We start from the raw sequence: 19,563 nt of genomic DNA, 5'->3' as shown, positions 1-19,563 counted from the left end.
TGCTCTCTTCGAACCTCCGGGATTTACGGACTGCGAGAGAGCGAGATAGGGAGATAGAGCAAACAGCGGCCGCGAGTGTACGCTGACTTAACAAACGCGATCTTAGCGAGAGCGTCTAGACTACGCGGGACGAGCGTCGCCGTACCGGCTAAAAACTGCACGGCTAATTTCCAAGGAGTCCGCTTAATCCAATTTACGACTCGGCAGAAACATTTATGCCGCGCGAAATTTGCTTATGCAAATCGGCCACGGTTGTTACGAAGACGGCACAGTTTTACAGGTTGCGCCAACTGTAGAACACGGTGGGTCGTTTTAAGCACACCCGCGATCCTGTAGAATCTCCAGGGCTGTTGACTTTGACTTGGAAGAGGGATCGCTGGATTCGTCTTAGAACTTCAGAATTACCAGCGTGGAAGTTAAAATATTTCCATCGACTGCGTAGAGATTCGAATTTTCTATCGAAGCGTTAACGTAGATTCATTGTCATTCGTTAGATGCTTTCTGTTCGTCCTGAGTTACCCGACGATAGAGTAGAAAATAGAGCGGCGCACACGCGCAGTCCTTCACAGGAACACCCACCTCATTGTGAAGCCCGCCGTGAAGACGCAACACAGCGAGAAGCCACTATTCGCAATCAGAGGGTGTCTGTTACGCTCCCGATGCGGAGAATCAAACGGTTGAACGGCGGGAACGCGGAAGTAAAGGACACATAACCCGAACCTTACGATCCTTCGCAGCCAGGATCGGAATTACGGCGTCATTGACACGCAGGCCTGCGAGATCAAAGGCTTTGATCGCGGTGCGCGTTGCTGCGCTCAAGAGACACCGTGACAGATCGAGCCGGAGCGCGAGCTGGCTTCCCTTTGTCACAGGGCGAGCATAAATTGTCGACCAGGAGCCCGTTTAACGCGTAAACAATCGGTTTGTCTGCGTAGACGGCTGGCAACGAAGGAAAACGAGCGTCCAAATGAACTGGACGCGCGGCTGACTGGCACAGACCACTTCCACTTGCTGCCGCGAATTAGCTAAAGGAATTAATCATGAATGCAAAATGAGAACATGAAAGTTTAGGTTTTCTGGTTTAAGAATCGTCGGAGATCTGATGCGCAGTGACTATTCAGCTTTCGACACCGTGTATAGCAGGCTCACGGTTCCGACGGGTAGCCATGGCGATTACGCTGAGAATATGGCGAGGATCCACGAAGGGGTCTTTCGATATCTCATATTTTCCGGTGGCCACCCTTCGGAGAAGCGATTTCCGTCCTCGCTGACCGCGGCGCACGTTCGTCGAACGTATTCATACGCTCGCGGCGGGAATGAAACGCTCCGCGGCGCTGTTTTTCGTGGAATGTTATTGCCAACTGAAAAACGTCCCCGGGGAGGGTAGCGACGACACGTGCGAGTCTTTCTCAAATGCGTCGGTATTTCGTGGGGTGGTTCGTTTCAAACGCGCTATTCGTCGTCAAAAGAGGCGAGCGCGCCAAACGAATTCTGATCGCGCCCGTGGAAAATTTAATTCCATCGTTCCGGTGTTATTGGGATTTACGGTGTCGCCATCAATCATCGATTCGGATAGCTTCATCGCGGTGGGACTAATTTTGGAGGCAAGCTTCGGAAAAAGTTTTACAACGATTCTTTGAAATACACAGTTGGAAATATGAAGCGATTGGGGACAATGCAACTCGACAAAATGGGAATCATTTGATTTCGCTTCGATGCTATGTAATCAAGAGCTGTGTTGCTACTCTTTCTTTGTGTATGAGTAGAATTTTTCCGTTAATCAAACTATTAAGGGAGAGTGGGGTAAACACGAGCGCGGGGTAATCCCGAATGCGATGGTTACGGCGTTTTAATAAATAAAAACGATGGTCCCTCTCCACTAGCTAATAGTTTAGGTTGTATCCAACGCCGAGCAGAAAGTAATAAATACAGAACGCGCATGCTATTCAAGATAAACACAATTTTTTATTTTCATCGTGTTTCAAGTAATATTTTGTCAGTTTTCAATTGTATGTAATTACTGTTGAATTAATGATACCAATTTTTTTTTAAGCTGAAATAAAGCACTTTTTACCAACATTTTCTGACCAAGATGTTGTTTGAATCATGATTCTAACCTCTGAAATAAATTCTTTTTTAATTTTTGATGTCGTGGGGTATTGACGAACAAATCGGATGGGGTAATCTCGAACCTTCGAGATTAGCAACGTTAACCGATTTTCATGAAATTTTCAGCATATACAAAACTTACTTAAATCTACAAAAAGGATTTTTGAATTTTCATTACAGGCTCAGAAAAAAGTTTAAAAAACGACCTTTACTATTTTATTCGATATTCCGACCAATTGCAATTTTTTTTCTATCGCACAAGAAGAGGAATCTGAAAAATACATTAGGTATAGGTTGTAGCAACATTTTTTATGGGTTGATCATTGAAGTTGCGCTTTCTGTGCGACTTCTGCGATATTTAGCCCTCTGTTCGTGATTACCCCACGGCAGTCGAGTAATCACTAACACCAAGGGTTTTGCTTTTTCACTATAAAGTTGATTTTTATTATAATTTTGTCACAAATTCGTCACAGTACTCTACAGATGAATAGCTTAATTATGTTTGTAAATAATAAACAAATTCATTTCTCACATAGTTTTCGTTTTGTTTGCTTTTTTGCTGAGGTGTTCGAAATTACCCCACTCTCCGTTACTATCATTAATATTATTATTTCCTCCAATTTCAGAGATCGTCCCAAACTTGTACCGCATCCATATACCGAGAAGTTATACGCGCATGCATTGAAGTGCGCTGCTCGAATCGATCAACCTGTCCGCCACGAAATAGGGGATGCAGCATCGCGAACGATTGACACTCTCCTCGGAAGCAAATGTATCGTCGAGGCGAGGGAAGATCGATCATCTCGCGTTACCGTGTTTAAGCTCGTGTACGGAACCGCTGCCGCGCAGTTTTCCTCTGCCCGATGATACCGCTGTGGTCCAGCTGATTTCCGAGGAATCGTGCCATCTATTCGAGCGGCCTCGCGGCAAAGTGGGCGGAACAGGATCGAAATCGGCCTGCTACCGTAACGTCTACCTGGGCTTGAAAAAGTGTCATTACCCGGTAATGGCGCGGCAACAACTAGGTCGATGCACCGGGCTGGTTAATGACACGGCTGTTACGTTTCTTGGATCGCGGGGCCAGCGGTATATCTCGCTGTTTCGATCTGCCTGATGTCCCTCGAGCGACGTTACCGATCCATTCGCGGAGCTACCCAGTCGGATTTCCTTTGAAAGCGTTTCGAGCTATCTATCGATGCTACCAGGAATTCGAAGAGTCATTTCAACCCTCTTGTTCAGTGTCCCATTACCTCCGACTAGCTGAATTCATAATATCCTCGTTAATAATAGAGCAGCATTTAGGTAGCAAATTGGAGCGGCCTGTATAACTAGAGAGACGAAGGTAGGAGGCAGCTGTGGTGCACACAGAAGCGGCTCAGCATGCACGTCGCAATTATATTAACTCGCGTCGCGAGGAGACGTGGAATAGGCAGCGACTCTAAAGCGATGATAGCCGCTGTTATAAAGCTTGCATTAGAAGAATGGTCGCCTAGGGACGGCGATTCGCGAATTGTGAAGCGCGAACGACCGTCTCTGTTCGCGGGAATTGTCGTATCCGCGCGTAAACGCCGGTTGAAACCAGCGGGTAGGAAACCGAACGAGTCGCGTCTGGCATAAATGGTTTAACCGCGACCTTGACGGATGAGCGCTGCTCACGCGCCTGCATCCGCGGAACCATGGAGGAGGAGAGAGGTGGAGGAAGAACAGGGTGGGAGGAGTTACAGCATCGTCGGACGGGGGATGATTTTTCGAAAGTGGCGAGTATAACGACGGACCCCTGGTACCATCGCGGAAACAGCGTTACGCGCGCGCACACGACGCTCCGCTAGCACGTGGATATCCGTTGCACGACGGCTCCTCTGTCTGCGTGTGTATGTACGCGCAGGACCGAGGAGATCTCCCAGAGGAGAAAAAGGTAACCGTCGCGCTCCAGAGATTCTCTGGCGGACGGCCAAACACCCAACAACCAAGAAACCCTCAGACTCAACTGTATCCACTCCATCCACGGACCTAGCCATCTACCAGGCTCTTCTCGTTTTTCCCTTCCTTTTCCACCCCTCTACGCCGACTACTCGGTCTCCAGGTTCTTTGCTAGCATCCCTCCGCTACCGAAATTCCATTTTCTAACGTCCTGCCCGTCCACCACTCCCCGCGCGCTTCCCACCGTTTTCTTACTCGCCCTTTCGACTGTCACTCCAACTGCTCGCTATCGCTCTCGCGCTATCGTCCCAGTTATCACTCCACTCTAGCATCCGTCCGTGCCTCTCTTGTCCGCTCCCTTGTTCCGAGTCCCTCCCGCCCGTGTTTCGCGTGGCCGACTGCATTTCCTACGCTGACGGGGCTCGTTCGTTCTTGTTAAGAGAATCCCGCGGCGCGATTAAACGAGCCACGCTGGCTGAACGGTTCTACCGGGGCGGAGACCGAGCGAGGCGATCGACCGGTCGATGGATGTCGCCGATTCTCCACGTGCACTGCGGAGCCCCGAGTTTTGGCTGCGCTTCAGTCAGTGATAGATACGCATCGGAATATCCTAGAGGAACGCGAGAGGAATGGCCAGTCGCATAAAACAGTGCCGTTTTCTTCGCCGGGCGCGAGAAGTCGAACGACTGCGTGTCCCCGTATCCATCGGGAGATCTTTAGGGAGAGCTGGCGAGCCAGGGAAGTGTCGGTGATACGCGCGAATAAAACGGCCCCATAAACCTTCCCCCGTTCTTCATCGTTCCGTGCGGTCGCCGCTCGTAAACCCCTCGAGCATATGCGTGTCCTCGCCGCTGGATGCGTCCGCGGGGCCAAACAGCGCCGCTTAAGACTCCGTAAACACTGGGTTGATTAACGATAATGGCGATCTAGGGCGATTCCCGATAGTCCGCCACTCGATTGTGGGATTTCGAGGGGGAAGGGCTTGTGGCTATCGGAGGGGGATGCGGTGGAACGGGGACAGGAAACAGTTACCAGTAGAACAAGCAGCCCGTGGGACGGTGGATGGCCAAGGTAATCCAAGGGGTTGCGTGCCCAGGCATTCTGATCAGCGCTTTACCCCTTATAGGTCCGCGCGTGATGTGTTATGATCGTTAACGCCCTGCCAACTGCTGAAGAGACGAGGATATTGCCCGACGACCGTGTGCTCGTCGTGGTTAATCGTTGGATCGCTGGATCCACCGATCGGCCCTTGTTTTCGCCGTTCAACTGCGGCTGGATAGCGGATGTAATAGTCGCACGCTGGCGCGCGCGTTCCCGGGCATGAGACCGCATCCGCGGAGCACAGTGATGGGATTCGTGTTCAATTTGTACTCGCGAATATCGATCGAATTGGCGCCTGAGCATCGAGCTCCGCGGAAACTAGTGTTCCTTCGCTGTGATCCGCTTGGATCAGAAGTACGAGTCTTCGATTAAGAGATGGATGTTCGGAAAGAAATCAATCACTTGGCTGGCAGAAGACTCTAAAGTGAAGAGAGGTTCGTGGAAATTGATTTTTAGTGATTAAATTTTGTTCTTTTTTATCTAGACGAATCGCGAAGGTGTATTCACAGTTTAGAAGGATCGTGGAACTCGAGATCTATGTTATTTTTTAAGCTTTTCTCGTTGGATGGAATTGTCTGTCGGAGCAGCTGGATCGCTATCCAGCTCTGAGAGTAGGGTAACTCGGGGTAATATGCCATAGTTAACTTTGAAACGCGATATCTCGCAAGTATAAGTAGATACAGGGAAATAGATAAAACCATATGAGAGTGTAACTAATTCTGTATATTGACTAATAAGTAAAGGTATGTAACTTTTATAGTTCAATGAGAAACGTGCAAATACAAAAGTCCTCGAAAGTGGCATATTACCCAAGTGGTGGGTAAATATGTCACAAGGTCTGAGGTAATATGCCACAAGCTATGAACTGCGAACTAATCACTCAAATTTTTGAGAACCAACAATATTTTAAACTATTCAAGCTATTAGTGACTAATAACAAATATTTGAACTCAATGAAACGTAAAATATATTTGAAAAAAAGTTATTTCTAACAAACTAAACAGTCCTCAATCTCTATGCAGTCTTCACGGACCCACTTTTTGCAACAAGTAGTTTTTACCTAGTCACATTTAGGTCCTCTTTTATCGTAATAATATAGTTCACATATTGCGAGGTAGTTGCACATTTTCTATATCAGTCGATTTGTCATAAAAAATATCTACATTCTCAAAATTTGTTCTATATTGTAGTACGAGCTTCCTTCACCATTCGAATGGCTTCCTTTAAACTTTCGTCTGACCAAACAGCACGGTTTGAAGTTCGTGCATACTTCTTAGACATGATTCTAATACGAAAAAACAACTCGATGGCATTAAATAGAAAGAGTTATAAAAATATTAGTTTGTGGCATATTATAGCGACAAACATGTGGCATATTACTCCACACGGTTATAAAAAGAAGGATTGAAAATCTCTCACAAAGTACACAGTGTTAACGGATGTGTGAGAGGTTGTAAAATTCGTTTGTTAGTCTACTTTGTCATAATCTCTTGATTTTTTGTATAACTGTTCACACAGATGTATAATCTGCATTCTACTTACAGTGTGAAATTAGATCAAGACGATACTTCTATAACTTACCAGAATTTACTGAAAATAAAAGAAGGTAAAAGCCAAAATCTATTGTCGTCTTAGCAGTTACACTAAATTGAACGGAATTAGTGCAAACGGTAACGGCATCTGTGCATTAATTAAAAAATCATTGAGAGGTGGCATATTACCTGCGGTGGCATATTACCCCGAGTTACCCTACCCAGAATTTATTTGAAAGCAGCAATTGCTAAACCTAGTTTCATCGCTGCAATCGGTCCCTCGGATGCATCGCGCGCGTGCCGCTAATCCACAGAGGCATTGTGTCGATTCCTTTCCGCCTCTGATCTCGCGGAGCAAGAGGAACTGACAGCCAGTAATCTCCGCGCGTTCACAGAGGAGTTGAGGCTTCCGTAAAGCCCATTCACAATAAGATCAACCGCGTATCCGCATCTCGATTCAACTACAGTTAACCGCCCATCCACCCGCTGGTTAGTTTCGCGAAACGCTTGCCGTCTCCTTTTCTTCGCCAGCCACGAATAGGCGCTCGCACAGTAAAATTATGCATCCGAAGCTGCCGCTTCGGGAATTATTACCAGGAATCGTGCCTGTGTTTACTATTATTTCAGTAAGGATTGCAAACTTGTTTTCAAGCACTACTTTGAAATTTCCATTTAATGAATCCACTAGAACCTCTGCGCTTCGATTTGCAGGTGACGAATTAGAATTTAGATAACACAGTGTGGTCGCGCACTTAGGATTAAAAATATTTTTAATGCAAATTCGAGAATATACATTAGGTGGTTATAAAAATTTATTTAAAGGATAAAATCAAGTTTTCTTTTCTTTTCACAAAGCTCTTGAATTACTTCAGTCGTGGTTACATTAATATCCTTTCTTCTTTTTTTTCTGTGGGGGTGCCAGTGTACCCATGTAAATTTCTATCTCCATGCAGTAATAATGTAATACCTTACGCTCAACAAGCCATGTCTCACTTATTAGTTTTCCAATAAAAACTGCGCAAAAGTGACGTAACAAAAGAAGCTGGACTAGTATGAAAACTACGCGTATTCCGACAACGATTCCTCCCATTCAATTAAGCGGATACATTAGAGAAGAGTTAATTGAAACGTTTCGTCTGGCATCATATATCACGGACGGCCATTCCGAAAGAGAATGAACTTTCCCTTCTGTGTCAACAAAACGTCTCCCTCGTTTCGCACCCCTCTAGCCCAGCGCCAGTGCTCGTTGCCAATATCCTCAGGATCCTATCGGTTTGGCGACTAATGAATGTTTATTAGTACAGGATCCGCTGACGTATCGTTCGGGGCTCGAGACGGATTGATACGGGTCTAGACGCCCGTAGCTTCGAAATAATTGATCCTCACAGCAGTTGAGTAACAATTCTCAAGATATCTCGTAGAAGAAGTAAACTTTTCCACCGAGAGAAAAGTACATGACAAAAAAAGTTGCTACTAACTATTCCATAATTATTGATAAATCTCGGAGCTCAACTTGACAGAGAGTTTTATCAAAACTAACACCACACGTTTCTTTAGCTAACCTTGTTTGCTACACTCGGTGTACTCTTAATCTGTCATAAATCGTCGATCGCGTGTCTAAATTGAAAACCTACGGAGCTACCGACACCGTCTAGACACCCTCGGTCACCTGTTTTCGCGAGGAACTGCTCCTTTATTCTTTCGAGACGCTTGTTTAACATATTTAACTCCTCTCTGACGACTTGTTAAGCACTTTATACGTACACTTAACCCATTCTTCACCTAGCTAGCAGATCTGAACAATAATGACCTGTGCGAAACAAGCATTCTGTATCATAATTTTCTTTCTTAATCACTTTCATCATTCAGAACAATTTCTTCTTCACTCTCATCAGTAGAACTTTCAGGGGTCTCATATTTGGAAACAATAACATGATAACTACTAAGTAGCTTCGATGTTAAGTCTTCATCATTTAATGATATACAACTGGTAAGCCTTAAACTCCATTGCAAGCACAATACAACAGTATTTGTGAAAATCATTATACACTTACCACTTTAGAGGTATTTGTAAATTAATCGAACCACTTCAAAAACTTTCTGCAACGTATTTCAGAAATATGTGCTTGCTGAAGACGCTCAATTGATTACAATGCCACTGTGCGGACAAAACAACTAATACACGGTTAATTAGTATAGAAATAGCATCGCTATGACATTCAAGAGTTCTGTAGCGGAGATAAGCTGGGGTCTCATACTAGAAGAGGTCGTCATATTCGGCTACTTTACCCTACTACCACGAGCGTATAAATGATCGAAATTCGAATCCTGCTCGCGTATTTCCATCGACTAACGCTTCTACCCCCAGAATACAGGTCAACAATTTAATCAAGACCGCCTTTGAAGGAAGAAGCGCGGTATCGCTGGGTGGATCGTCCCCGGCACTGACGAACGGAGAAACGACAGCCTCATCCGGCTCGTTCCCCCCCGCGATAACGGAGAAAATTGGCCGGGGTCTTCGAAATAACCACGGCTGATTATCATTCGCTTATCGTTTTCATAATTAACATATTACGAAGAAGTTTCGTGGGGGAGGGAGAGCAAACGAGATAAATGGGAGCGTCGGCTCACGGCCGGAACAGAACGTACAGAAGTAATCTGGACGGGGGCCAGAAGCTAATTCCGGCAGTTTGAGTTGATGAAGAGAACGAGACCATTCCGCTACCGAGCTAGTTAAAGTTCAGCCACTTCTATTTCCGGTTTGTTCCTAATAGCGGACACTAGACACGGCTGTAGACGGGGGGGAATACAGCCTCCTCGTCTCCAGGCATATTTTGATCCGAGCCGGATAAGAAGTTGGAGGTAAACGAGATCGATCAACGCGGGCAACGTCTGCCGCGACGGCGAAAGAAACTTTCTCATTATTTCAACCTACCAACCAGGCAACCTCGCATCGTCATACACAACCCACCCTCCCCAAACTTCGGAATATTCTTTGAAAATAACCATTCCACTCAGAATCCTCGAATGCACAAACAACGATAAAGCTCGTGCGCGATTGCGAATCGCGTCCAAACCGCAGCAAACGGCTACTAATTACAGATCGATCGTTCCCGACCGATTGACAGCCGACGAAAGTAAGAACGCGCTGGCGGGTTCGGCGTAATGCGTAAAACTGCATTTATCTCGATCCCCCGTAAAATGGGTCGGCGCTAATAAGATTCATGCAGAACAAAAGCGGCTACGTAAAACAGGCTACGTGACACGGATACGCGATTCGCTGGCAGCAGGTGCGTCGAAAGTAACGAGCTGCAATTTATCCGCAGGTAGCTGGAATTCCAGCCTCTGTTCGTAATGTACACCGGCGTGAACGCGAATTTAACGCGTATCAATTCTTTCGCCGGATATTTCGTTGTAATTCCATCGATATATCTTCCCCCCCCCCACCCCCGTCGATTATTTGATACAAAACCGCCCTCACCCCTTCCTTCTCCGACCCAGGATGATATCGAAATTATTCGGACGCCGGTGAACGTATTACATTAAAATGATATCGTCCCGTTAATCGGCCTGTTAAAGCGGATAATCGTTTGTCCCCGACGCTAATTCACCCCCCTCGGTTTCGACTGCATCAACGGATCGGGTCGTTGTTTAAACGACTCTACGTTCGACTCGTTACATTAATGACATTTTATTCGGCCACGGCTCGTTTGTTTCCATTAAATTTAGAATTAGGCTGGGACGCTGCGTTGGAAAGGCGGGCGGATTGTAATTATTGGATTCATGGATGTTTGGACAGGCATTCGGTGAGTATGGAGCGCACGGTACGTGGGAACTTTGGACGGCCTGTTTAGTTAAATGTGATAATGTTACCGCGAAGATAACCAACCGCATTCCATAGCGCTAACTCGGGAACCCATGGGATTGCTATGGATATTTATTCACGAGCTACCATACCTACTCTATTTGTTGGAAATCGGATGTTAAAGGCGCGCTTTGCGAACTGCTTATCCTGTAAAGAGACGCATTGCTTTGTTGCTGGTTCCGGAGCCTCGTGACGTAAATGTGCTTCAGTGGGACATTCAGGATTTAATCTTAAAAATATTTTTAATACAAATTCAAGAAAATTCTTTAGGTAATTGTAACAATTTATTTAACGAATAGAATCTAGTTCTGAAGCCGCTTCTTCGAGGGATGCCAGGGCTTGGTGCCCCTCTGTTAATCTTAAGTTATATAACTCTTCTGTAATAATTACTTAATAATCAAAACACTATTACACTTGCAACTACGAGCAGGTCTATCCTTTCCGCGCAACACAGATTTACGTTTTCATTTTTAGTCCAGCTAATATTCAGCATCCAAGGACACACGCGTGGACACTTTTCGCCCGGCCCATTATATGGGCGATTTCGTCGATTGATAGGGGCGTTCATCAGCGTCCGATGAAAGGAAGGACAAACGACCGTGTTATCCCGCGGCTAGGCTTTCGTTCCGCGATAAAAATACCGTAATTCTCTCGGCCGCGGTGATATTGTTTCCATGGGGAAAGTGGTTTATATTTACCTAGCGGGGGTTGACTTTTATAGGAGACGCGGAATCCCATCAAGCGCATAATACAGCCGCCTATCGACTTTGTTGGAGATCGACGCGCGAACAATACGCCCCATCCAGGCCGGCGCAATCGTTAAATATTTCGTTTCGCCGCTGTATAAATCGTATCAGTCAAGAGATATTATTTTTTTTAATCTAAACCGTTAATCTCGCCGATCGATCGATACGCTGCCGGGAGGGTAATTCAATACGGTGTGCGGCGAACAATTTTCATTCATCAGCGCGAATTCCATCAGCGTGAGGCACGTTTCAAATGGAGAGGCATAGAAACGAGGGGGAAGAAAACAGGAAAAAAACGCGAGGATAGAAAGAGAGAGAGAGAGAGAGAGAGAGAGAGAGAGAGAGAGAGAGGGAGAGAAGAAAAGAACGCGAACCGTAGACTGCCACTTTCTAGCGATCCTAACGCGCGGTTATGGTCGCGCCACGCTGCGTCTGGTCTAAACTGAAGCGAGGAAGGAGGCGGGCTGGCGGAGGGAAAGTTGCCACGTTTCTATTTTACCACATTGTCCGATGGAATAAAGGGATCCGCGAGTCTCGCCTCCCCAGGGCGACCCATATACGCGTCCATGGAGTTTCTCTAAAAAAAAAACGTTAATTGAAGAGACAGCCTCCTCGGCGCGGTTCATTCCCGCGACGAGAGGAGAGACCGTCATTGTGGCGTCGATAATGCACGTGGCGAGTCATAAAATAAAACACCATGCACAATGAAATTTCGATTCTAGGTCGGCCTCGTTTTTCTCCCAGCTCCGCGCGGGAAATACATACAGTGACTCGCATTAATATTCGGACACTTTTTAAAATCGCATAACTTTTTTAGAATTGGTCCAAACAAGTTGAGTTTTTTTTTAGAAGCTAGAAGGATCAGTTTGCTAACTGACGCGTTTCGTCGTTTTGAAAAAAATGTATTTGGTTGGAATAGCGAAAACAATAGTAAAAGTCGATTTTTAAACTTTTTTTTGTGAGCTTGTAATGGAAATTCAAAAAAACCGTTTGTAGATTGCAGTAAGTTGTATCTGTGCCTAAAATTTCATCAAAATCGGAGCAACGTTAACCGATCTACAAACGAGTTTTTTTGAATTTTCATTACAAGCTCACAAAAAAAAGTTTAAAAATCGACCATTACTATTCTTTTCGCTATTCCAACCAAATACATTTTTTTTCAAAACGACGAAACGCGTCAGTTAGCAAACTGATCCTTCTAGCTTCTCAAAAAAACTCAACTTGTTTGGACCAATTCTAAAAAAGTTATGCGATTTTAAAAAGTGTCCGAATATAAATGCGAGCCACTGTACATTGAATTCGGTTTCGATCGTGTCTGCGCATTGAATCGTCCCATTGTGCCAGGGATAACGAGCAAATAGATGCACGCAGCACTGTTTCCAATGCAAGCTCGATAAGTTTCGATCGAAAGATTCAGGATACAAGCCACTTGAGTGGAATTATCGATATCCAGCCGTGGTTTCCTCGCGTTATCAGTGGCAGCACCCTCGGCAGCGTTTGTCTGGACCTCCAGGGTAATCAGGCGAACGCCTCGCGATTTAATCCGCGCGCGTCTTGTAAAAACTTGCGCGCCGAAGAGGAGCAGAACCGTGGAGAGACATGAAGCTGGATTCTCGGAGGATTCATGTAAATTTCAGAGCAGGCTGGGGGAGGGGAGCGAAAGGGGACGGCCGTTGTCTCGCAGGATCAATAGAAACTTTCCTGGATTCGTCGTGCTCCACTTGCAGCACTATCGGGAGGTGGAGGGGGCGCTAGTTTGCTCCAGGTTTGTCGTATACCTACGCAGCCAGGTATTCCTTTTCAGACGGAGAAGTTAAGGGAACGACGCGATGTCACGTTTCAGACTCCTCGACCGCAAGCGTTCACCGTGTCGACTTGTCGGCTGCAAGGTCGAACTGTTGTTTCGCGTTTCGACCTGTCGTATTCGTTGTGTGTCGTTACGCGCGAGAATGATCGATCTCCGGCTTTCTGTTTTGCCCTCTGTTATCGCACTGTCTGTAGATATCAGCGCAGTATTTATCAAGCAATTCTTTGTTAATCGGATCCATGTGAAACGGAATTATGGGCAAGGAATTGAAGTGACTAATGCTGGACACGAGAAGTTGAAGTGCGAACGAGTGCGGGGCGGTTTAAAAGTACGACGATCACTCATGGACACACTTGTTTGCGTGGAGGTGCATTTGAGCGTGGAAGGAGTCGCGGAGCATGCCCGAAACGAGGGATGACAGAGCGCGATTGACGATCGTGGCGATAGCAATGCCCATTTTATCCCCAAGGGGATATAAATAAAAGTGAAATTGAGCGAGGGTGAGCCAGCCGCCGCGTCTACAATGTATTCACGCAGCACGCGCTTCCACTCGTAATTTCATTTCAGATAAAAGTCTCGTCTCGTAACCCTTCCGACGCGGACATCTACATTTTATACGCGGCGATATTTCTATTTGCCTGCCTTATCGTTCGCCAGCAGTCCCTGTTCTTCGAGGCAGTCCTTATCATTATGCTACCGACGACTGCTATTTCATTGCGAACACTCTGATTCATTGGGACGAGTTAAATGTTTCCTCGTAACGACAGCGTGACGCAGGATGTGTCCATGTGATTTAATACGCATATAGTAGTAGATATTTAATTGTAAGTGAAGTGATATTAAACTTGTAAATGTGATAGTACGTAGTGATCGGTGTTGGATTAACCAATAAGCAAAATAAGCACGTGCTTGGGGCGTCAGGAGAAAGGGGGTCACGATAGAAATTTTTTAAATTTTAAAATCTAAATTTTGCTAGAAACACTTTTTAGGTAAATCATCAGAAATATCTAAGAAATCGTGCATTGCGTTGCAGTGATCACCCTGTATAAGCAGACCTCAAAATCTTTTAAGTGCTTAGGGTCTCTAAACATCTTAACCCGGCCCTGGTAGCGATAGCAAGTACATATTTATATCTTGAAGCGTTTGTGGTTGAGAGGAGAGACAAAGGTGTCTGACTAGTCAGACATATTCTACTTCCTACTTCCACTTTTCTCTAAGCATCTCGTATATTCTTGATTATTTCTACTTCTTATCGAATACCGTAGCTTCTATATAGGCCCTAGTCCTCAAGATCCATCGTGCTCGCGAATAATAATCACGCTAAAAGTACACTGCTGCCAGCCAACACAAAAGAGGAGCTTCAGCGTCGATGCCTCTCGAACCGTGAGCAATCTCCAGTGTTTACAATATCTCAACACGAAACGAGCAGAAGCATCGAGAACGCTTCTCTGCGGGGCTTCTCCCGACCGCGTACCGAGCGTTTCCATTAAAAAAGAATAAACAAATCCAATCAATATCGGGGAGAAAAGCCCGTTCCATCTGTTCGTAATCACGCCGTTAAATATTACGTCGCACGGACCGGGCATAATCGATTCCCTCGAATTCAATTAGCCGTGGCATATCGGGGATTCGAATTGAACGCGATTCGAGCTGCCTCAGACGCTCGGGCGTCTATCGACGGGGGTCGCGACCGATGAAAGCAGTCTTAATGCAGAAAAATGCTTGAACGGGTTATAAGAAATGAGTAATTCATTGGAATTTGAAAGCAGAGCGATACTAGGTACCTATTGTTGTGACTCAGGGTGAGAAACATAGTGGTCGATTGTAGGTACTTAATAAATATACAATTTATTCTAGCCACGTTCTATAAACAACTCCCAGTTACAAATACTAAGAGCAAGTCGGTAGACATCCGTACCATACTTCAGCAAGTGAAGGTCTGCCCGCCTGGGCAAGTTTCAGTGGCTTTTATACTAAAGATTTTCGGTAGGGCGCAGATGACTTACAAGGGAAGATCCCGAACCCGAAAATTCAAAAAATTCTGAAACTCTGTAGATATGTAGGGAATTTCCTCTTGATTACAACGCATTTTTTTTTGCTGCCCAAAATCACACTAAGGGGGTGAAATTAACCCCTGAATATTTGGTTATTTTTCGATTTTTTTCTAACTCGCAATTTGTAAGATATAGAAAAGAAATTTCAAGACAAAAGTTACTTCTTTTAATTAGATCTATCAAATGGTAAAAGTTTTATCAATTGTTTAAACAATTAGAAAAAAGTTATAAACAAAAATATTAATAATGTTTTCTAAAATTCGTTGTTTCACGTGAAATTTGAACTGGATGTTTAAATAATTATGAAACAGCATAATCCATATTTTTTCCATACAATTTCAACTTTTGTTGTATCGCGGAAATATGCTCCTCGACAATCGAATAACTTTTGGATCCCATTGTAACGTACCTTAAGGGGGAACACCACTATGCTGGCCGGAAAAGTAAGCCATTTTTCAGAATTTTTTCAAGAATAATTTACAGTTTTCATACAAAAATTGTATTACCTATCTTTAGTACGCTGCCTTAAGAGACTTGTACAGAAAAGCAGGGATGTCTAATTTATTTGGACGATGCAGTTTGCTGCGCTTACCCGCCAAGTCCTTTTAATCACAAAGAACTCGATCATCCAACACTAGCCCCAACCTTGTCGCACTCATCACCCGGCGTTCTGAATCTCAAGTGCCTTCAGACCTCGCACACTTCTAATTCTCCTAAGACTACTAATCAGCGACAAAAAGATCGCTATAAAAGCCACGCAACATTCTTCCCGAAGAACGCGACCTACCCCCAGAAACCGTCTATCAGTAGCCGCCTAATCCCTAAAGTGCCCAACTGCCGGGAATCTGTGTCACAGCGGTGTTCGATCCTCGGAAAGAAGGCTGCCGACCATCCTCCCTCTGGATTGCATTAATTCCGCGCACGACACGTAACCCTAGCAATAAAGTGGCGTAATTGCCGATGCGTCCGTGCCGTTTGGGCCAGAGGGTGAGGAGGAAGAGGGAAAGGGAGAAGGGAACAGAAGCCCGTTGGCATCGCTCGCTCGACCGCGCGGGGGCCGAGAAAAGGGGTGGCCTTACAAATCCAGCCCGACGTGCCCCACACGGAGCACGCAGACACCGAGCCGACTTATGCGAGCCACGTGCGCCATTCTAATTTGCTTACGAGCCAGCGCGGCCTTAAAGCAGCATGCGTTACGGGGACGCGTACGTGCCACGGCCGTCTCTCTCTCCGCAGGCCTGCGAACAATGCTGTCCTACGGCACCGCTCGCCTCCTTATTGTTTCGCCAGGCCAGACCTGGACATGATCCATTCGTACGATATTTTTCGCCCGGAGGGGGTGTGAGCGGCCACGCGGGCGCGAATAAAGGAGTCAAGTGGCGTTCCGCGTCGACACGATCCGGGGGACGCGGTGAATTCTCCAACGGTGACGATTAGGGGTCGTTTCTATGGGCCCACACCTACGATGCTGATCCGATATGGGGTACCGATGTAGCAGGGACATGGATTCGGCACGATATGAGATCGATTTGGTAAGTGGGTGTGGCGATCTTCATGTTTCATGCACGGAGTCTAGGGTAATCTATGGCTGCTTGGTAATGATAGTGGTTTAACTCTAAAAATGTACATTTTATAGGAAAAGCGGTTTAAAATCTTTAAAACCTTTCAAACCGCTGTGTATACAATTCACCGATTAACCGAGAGCTGCTGCATCGAGGAAATTTTGTATGTCGATATTACCTCACATATTTACTTATTACTTTACAATTTGTACACCAAGGGTTGGTGCTATTTAAATGAATAATAATAATAATTTGGCAGATAGTTGAATAGTAGCTATATATAGAGGGCTTGAGATGCCCCAGTGATAAGTTTATCCGTGATGTTTGAATTGTTTTAAAATCGTTCCCTTATGAAGAGCACTTTGTAACGTGTAATAGTGCCTCTGTTTCCATCTCGGCGCAATCTCGCAGAACTTTGTACGATTCATTGGCCTCACACGCGCGCTAATGGTTTTCCCGGACCATTCTGCCAAGTATGAGAGCCTGATTGTCGATTTGCAGGAAGAGAGGGCCGGGAGGGCGATTCCACGCAAGTGTGAACGTTTTATTTTCAACGGGGGGGGAAAGGAATCGATGCGGCAGCGCTCTGGAGGAGCCGTTGCAAATTTTATTCCGTTCCTTCATTTCGCCGCTATCGTATCCGGGGCAATTTAAATTCCGCGGGAGACTCACGCGGAAAGCCTGAAGGACCTAATATAATCCCGGGTACAAGGGGTGGCCGGTACGCCTGGGATCTAACCTGCATACATTTCCCAAATAGGCGCGTTAATGTTAAGAATACCGTGCGCGTGTTTTCGCGCTGTAGGGGGGCAAGGAAGATATAGCCTTGACGGAAATGTAGGAGTGGTTGGTCGTCGCTTACACCAAATATATCTTCTTGCGTCTTCTTTCCTTGTAAGAAACGAAAACTGTGGTGGTTGAATTGTGGAGGGGAAAAATCAGAAACTAATATCATTGTGAATTTAGAAATTTTTTAAAATGCTTATTTAATATTTCATTAGACTATTTAGTCGAAAGTTATGATTATACTAGCAGTGATAAGAAGACAAAGAGAGTAGGTGAAAAGATGGAAGCCTTCAGAAAGGAAACAGCCACTCGGAGTCTGTCTAGAGACAGAGTCGATCTACTTGAAATGCACCTAGCCGCTGAAACTGCTACTGTTTCATTCCGGTCTGCAATAAAGGAAAGATCCGTTTTCGATAATAAAGACATTTTGCGATATGTTTCGCGTCCCGTGACACACCGAAATTACCAGATAACTCTGTAAGATAATTAGAGCGGTCTCAAAGGAGCGCTTTTAATTCCGTGTAAATAAGCGGGCGAACAATTTGCAGCCCGAGCCGGGGATGAAATTCGCGATTTGACCGATAATTCCACGAAGTTATGCGCTACCCGAATTTGCATTGTAAATCGGCGATGTCGCCTCGCGGATCGTTCAAGGAACTGGCGACAAACTTTGTAATCGTATACAATTCACCAAGTACCGCTTTTTCGTTGAATAATTATTAACACCCCCGGTCCTGTTTCTCCGTCCTCTGTAGTTGGCGCTCGCCAACGCGTCTATACATTCTCTCGTGTCGACGGCTAAAAGTTCAAAGTGAAACCGTTGACCTGACCTTATCATGACCGATCGATCGCTAAGCGGGCAATAATTCAGCCATTATGCATTATCTCGTTCCGCTCGATTTCCAGCGAATTTTGTTAACGAACACTGCGCAATGTGCTTTGATTATTAGAAAATTACCTAGCGCGTGGAAATACCTAATTTTTTTTATCGAATTTCACGGTGCTGCACACGCGCGCCGTGGAATTCATCGCGAATATTAATTTCTAATACACAGCACGTGTTAATATTAACCAGTTTTCCCTGGCATTGAGGGAACATCGAAGACCAAATATTATACCTCGAAGGTAGGTACATGTTTACCCGTAATCACATTAGGCACGGTTCATCGGTTAATGTACAAATATCTCGAAGATGGAATCGAAGAAACGACAGACGCAATAAACGTTAGTGCTTGTAGGTTTGCCACTCACCGACACGATCTATGTCTTCTTGCGTATAGTAGTGATGCATGGTCGCTGCTGGGTCGGCTTTGCGGTAGCAATTGAATCACTCGAGGGCGACAGTTTACGGCCGTACGATGCTCATCACGACCAATACAGCGGTCACTTTACTCAGCTATTACTCACTTCCATCTCAAACACAGTCGCGAGACCGCCCATTCGCCACTTCCTGCAACCCCGCTAGTCCCAGCGATCTCCAGAGATCGTTACCGCGCTGGTCGCGTCACGTACGCGCGATTGCTGGCCAGCGACCGAAACGCAGAGGCACGCGCTGGCGAAAAAGCCTGGAACGGGAGTGACGCAGACGTGGGCGCGATAAATAAGCCGAAACGATTTAGGTCGGATCGAATGGTCGGTCGTTTACCTGCCGCCCCTTCCTCCCGAGCGTCCGAGGTGCCGGAATAAGCTGCGACGGCGGTCGTAAATCATCTACGACCGACGAAAATCCCCTTCGGCGAAGCTCGATCCTCTCAGACTAATTTCCAACAGGACCGCGGAACCGATTGGTCCATCGGGGGCACAGGAACCGGAAACCTCTCTGTCCAACGACGGTGTTTACACGTACACGCGTCTCGCGCTTCGCGGCCGACGGTTACGTGCCTCTGTGTGTAAATCGCCACTTGCACCGTGTTGGTCCTGGTCACGCGCAAGGTCCGCGTCCTCAGCTTTAAGGTTATGAGTCAGGCGGCGGGGAGCCAGGTACAGGATGCTGAACAGCGTGACGGGGGCGGCGGCGAGGTGTCGGTTCGGGGGGCAGACGGTCGTTGCTGCTGGAGACCGTTAACCGGCGAATAATCGAT

At 46.0% G+C, this 19,563-nt stretch overlaps 1 protein-coding gene across 5 annotated transcripts in view; it reads right to left on the bottom strand.

The window, feature by feature from the left end:
- The window catches only part of Ten-a (Teneurin-a transmembrane protein), a 593,712-nt gene that overhangs the window by 227,533 nt on the left and 346,616 nt on the right, over positions 1-19,563 (bottom strand). Inside the window, exon 1 of one of the 5 annotated variants that reach the window (XM_076809440.1) lies at positions 18,734-19,439. The exons of the other annotated variants lie outside the window; for them this stretch is intronic. Within the exon in view, the coding sequence (XP_076665555.1) occupies positions 18,734-18,773 (40 nt within the window). The 5' untranslated portion in view covers positions 18,774-19,439. Of the gene's footprint in view, positions 1-18,733; positions 19,440-19,563 lie in introns of those variants that run through there. 5 annotated transcript variants of the gene reach the window in all.

Source organism: Andrena cerasifolii, chromosome 3 (genome assembly GCF_050908995.1).
Source record: "Andrena cerasifolii isolate SP2316 chromosome 3, iyAndCera1_principal, whole genome shotgun sequence".
Lineage (NCBI taxonomy): Eukaryota > Metazoa > Arthropoda > Insecta > Hymenoptera > Andrenidae > Andrena > Andrena cerasifolii.
This window is presented reverse-complemented; position numbering and strand designations above follow the sequence as displayed.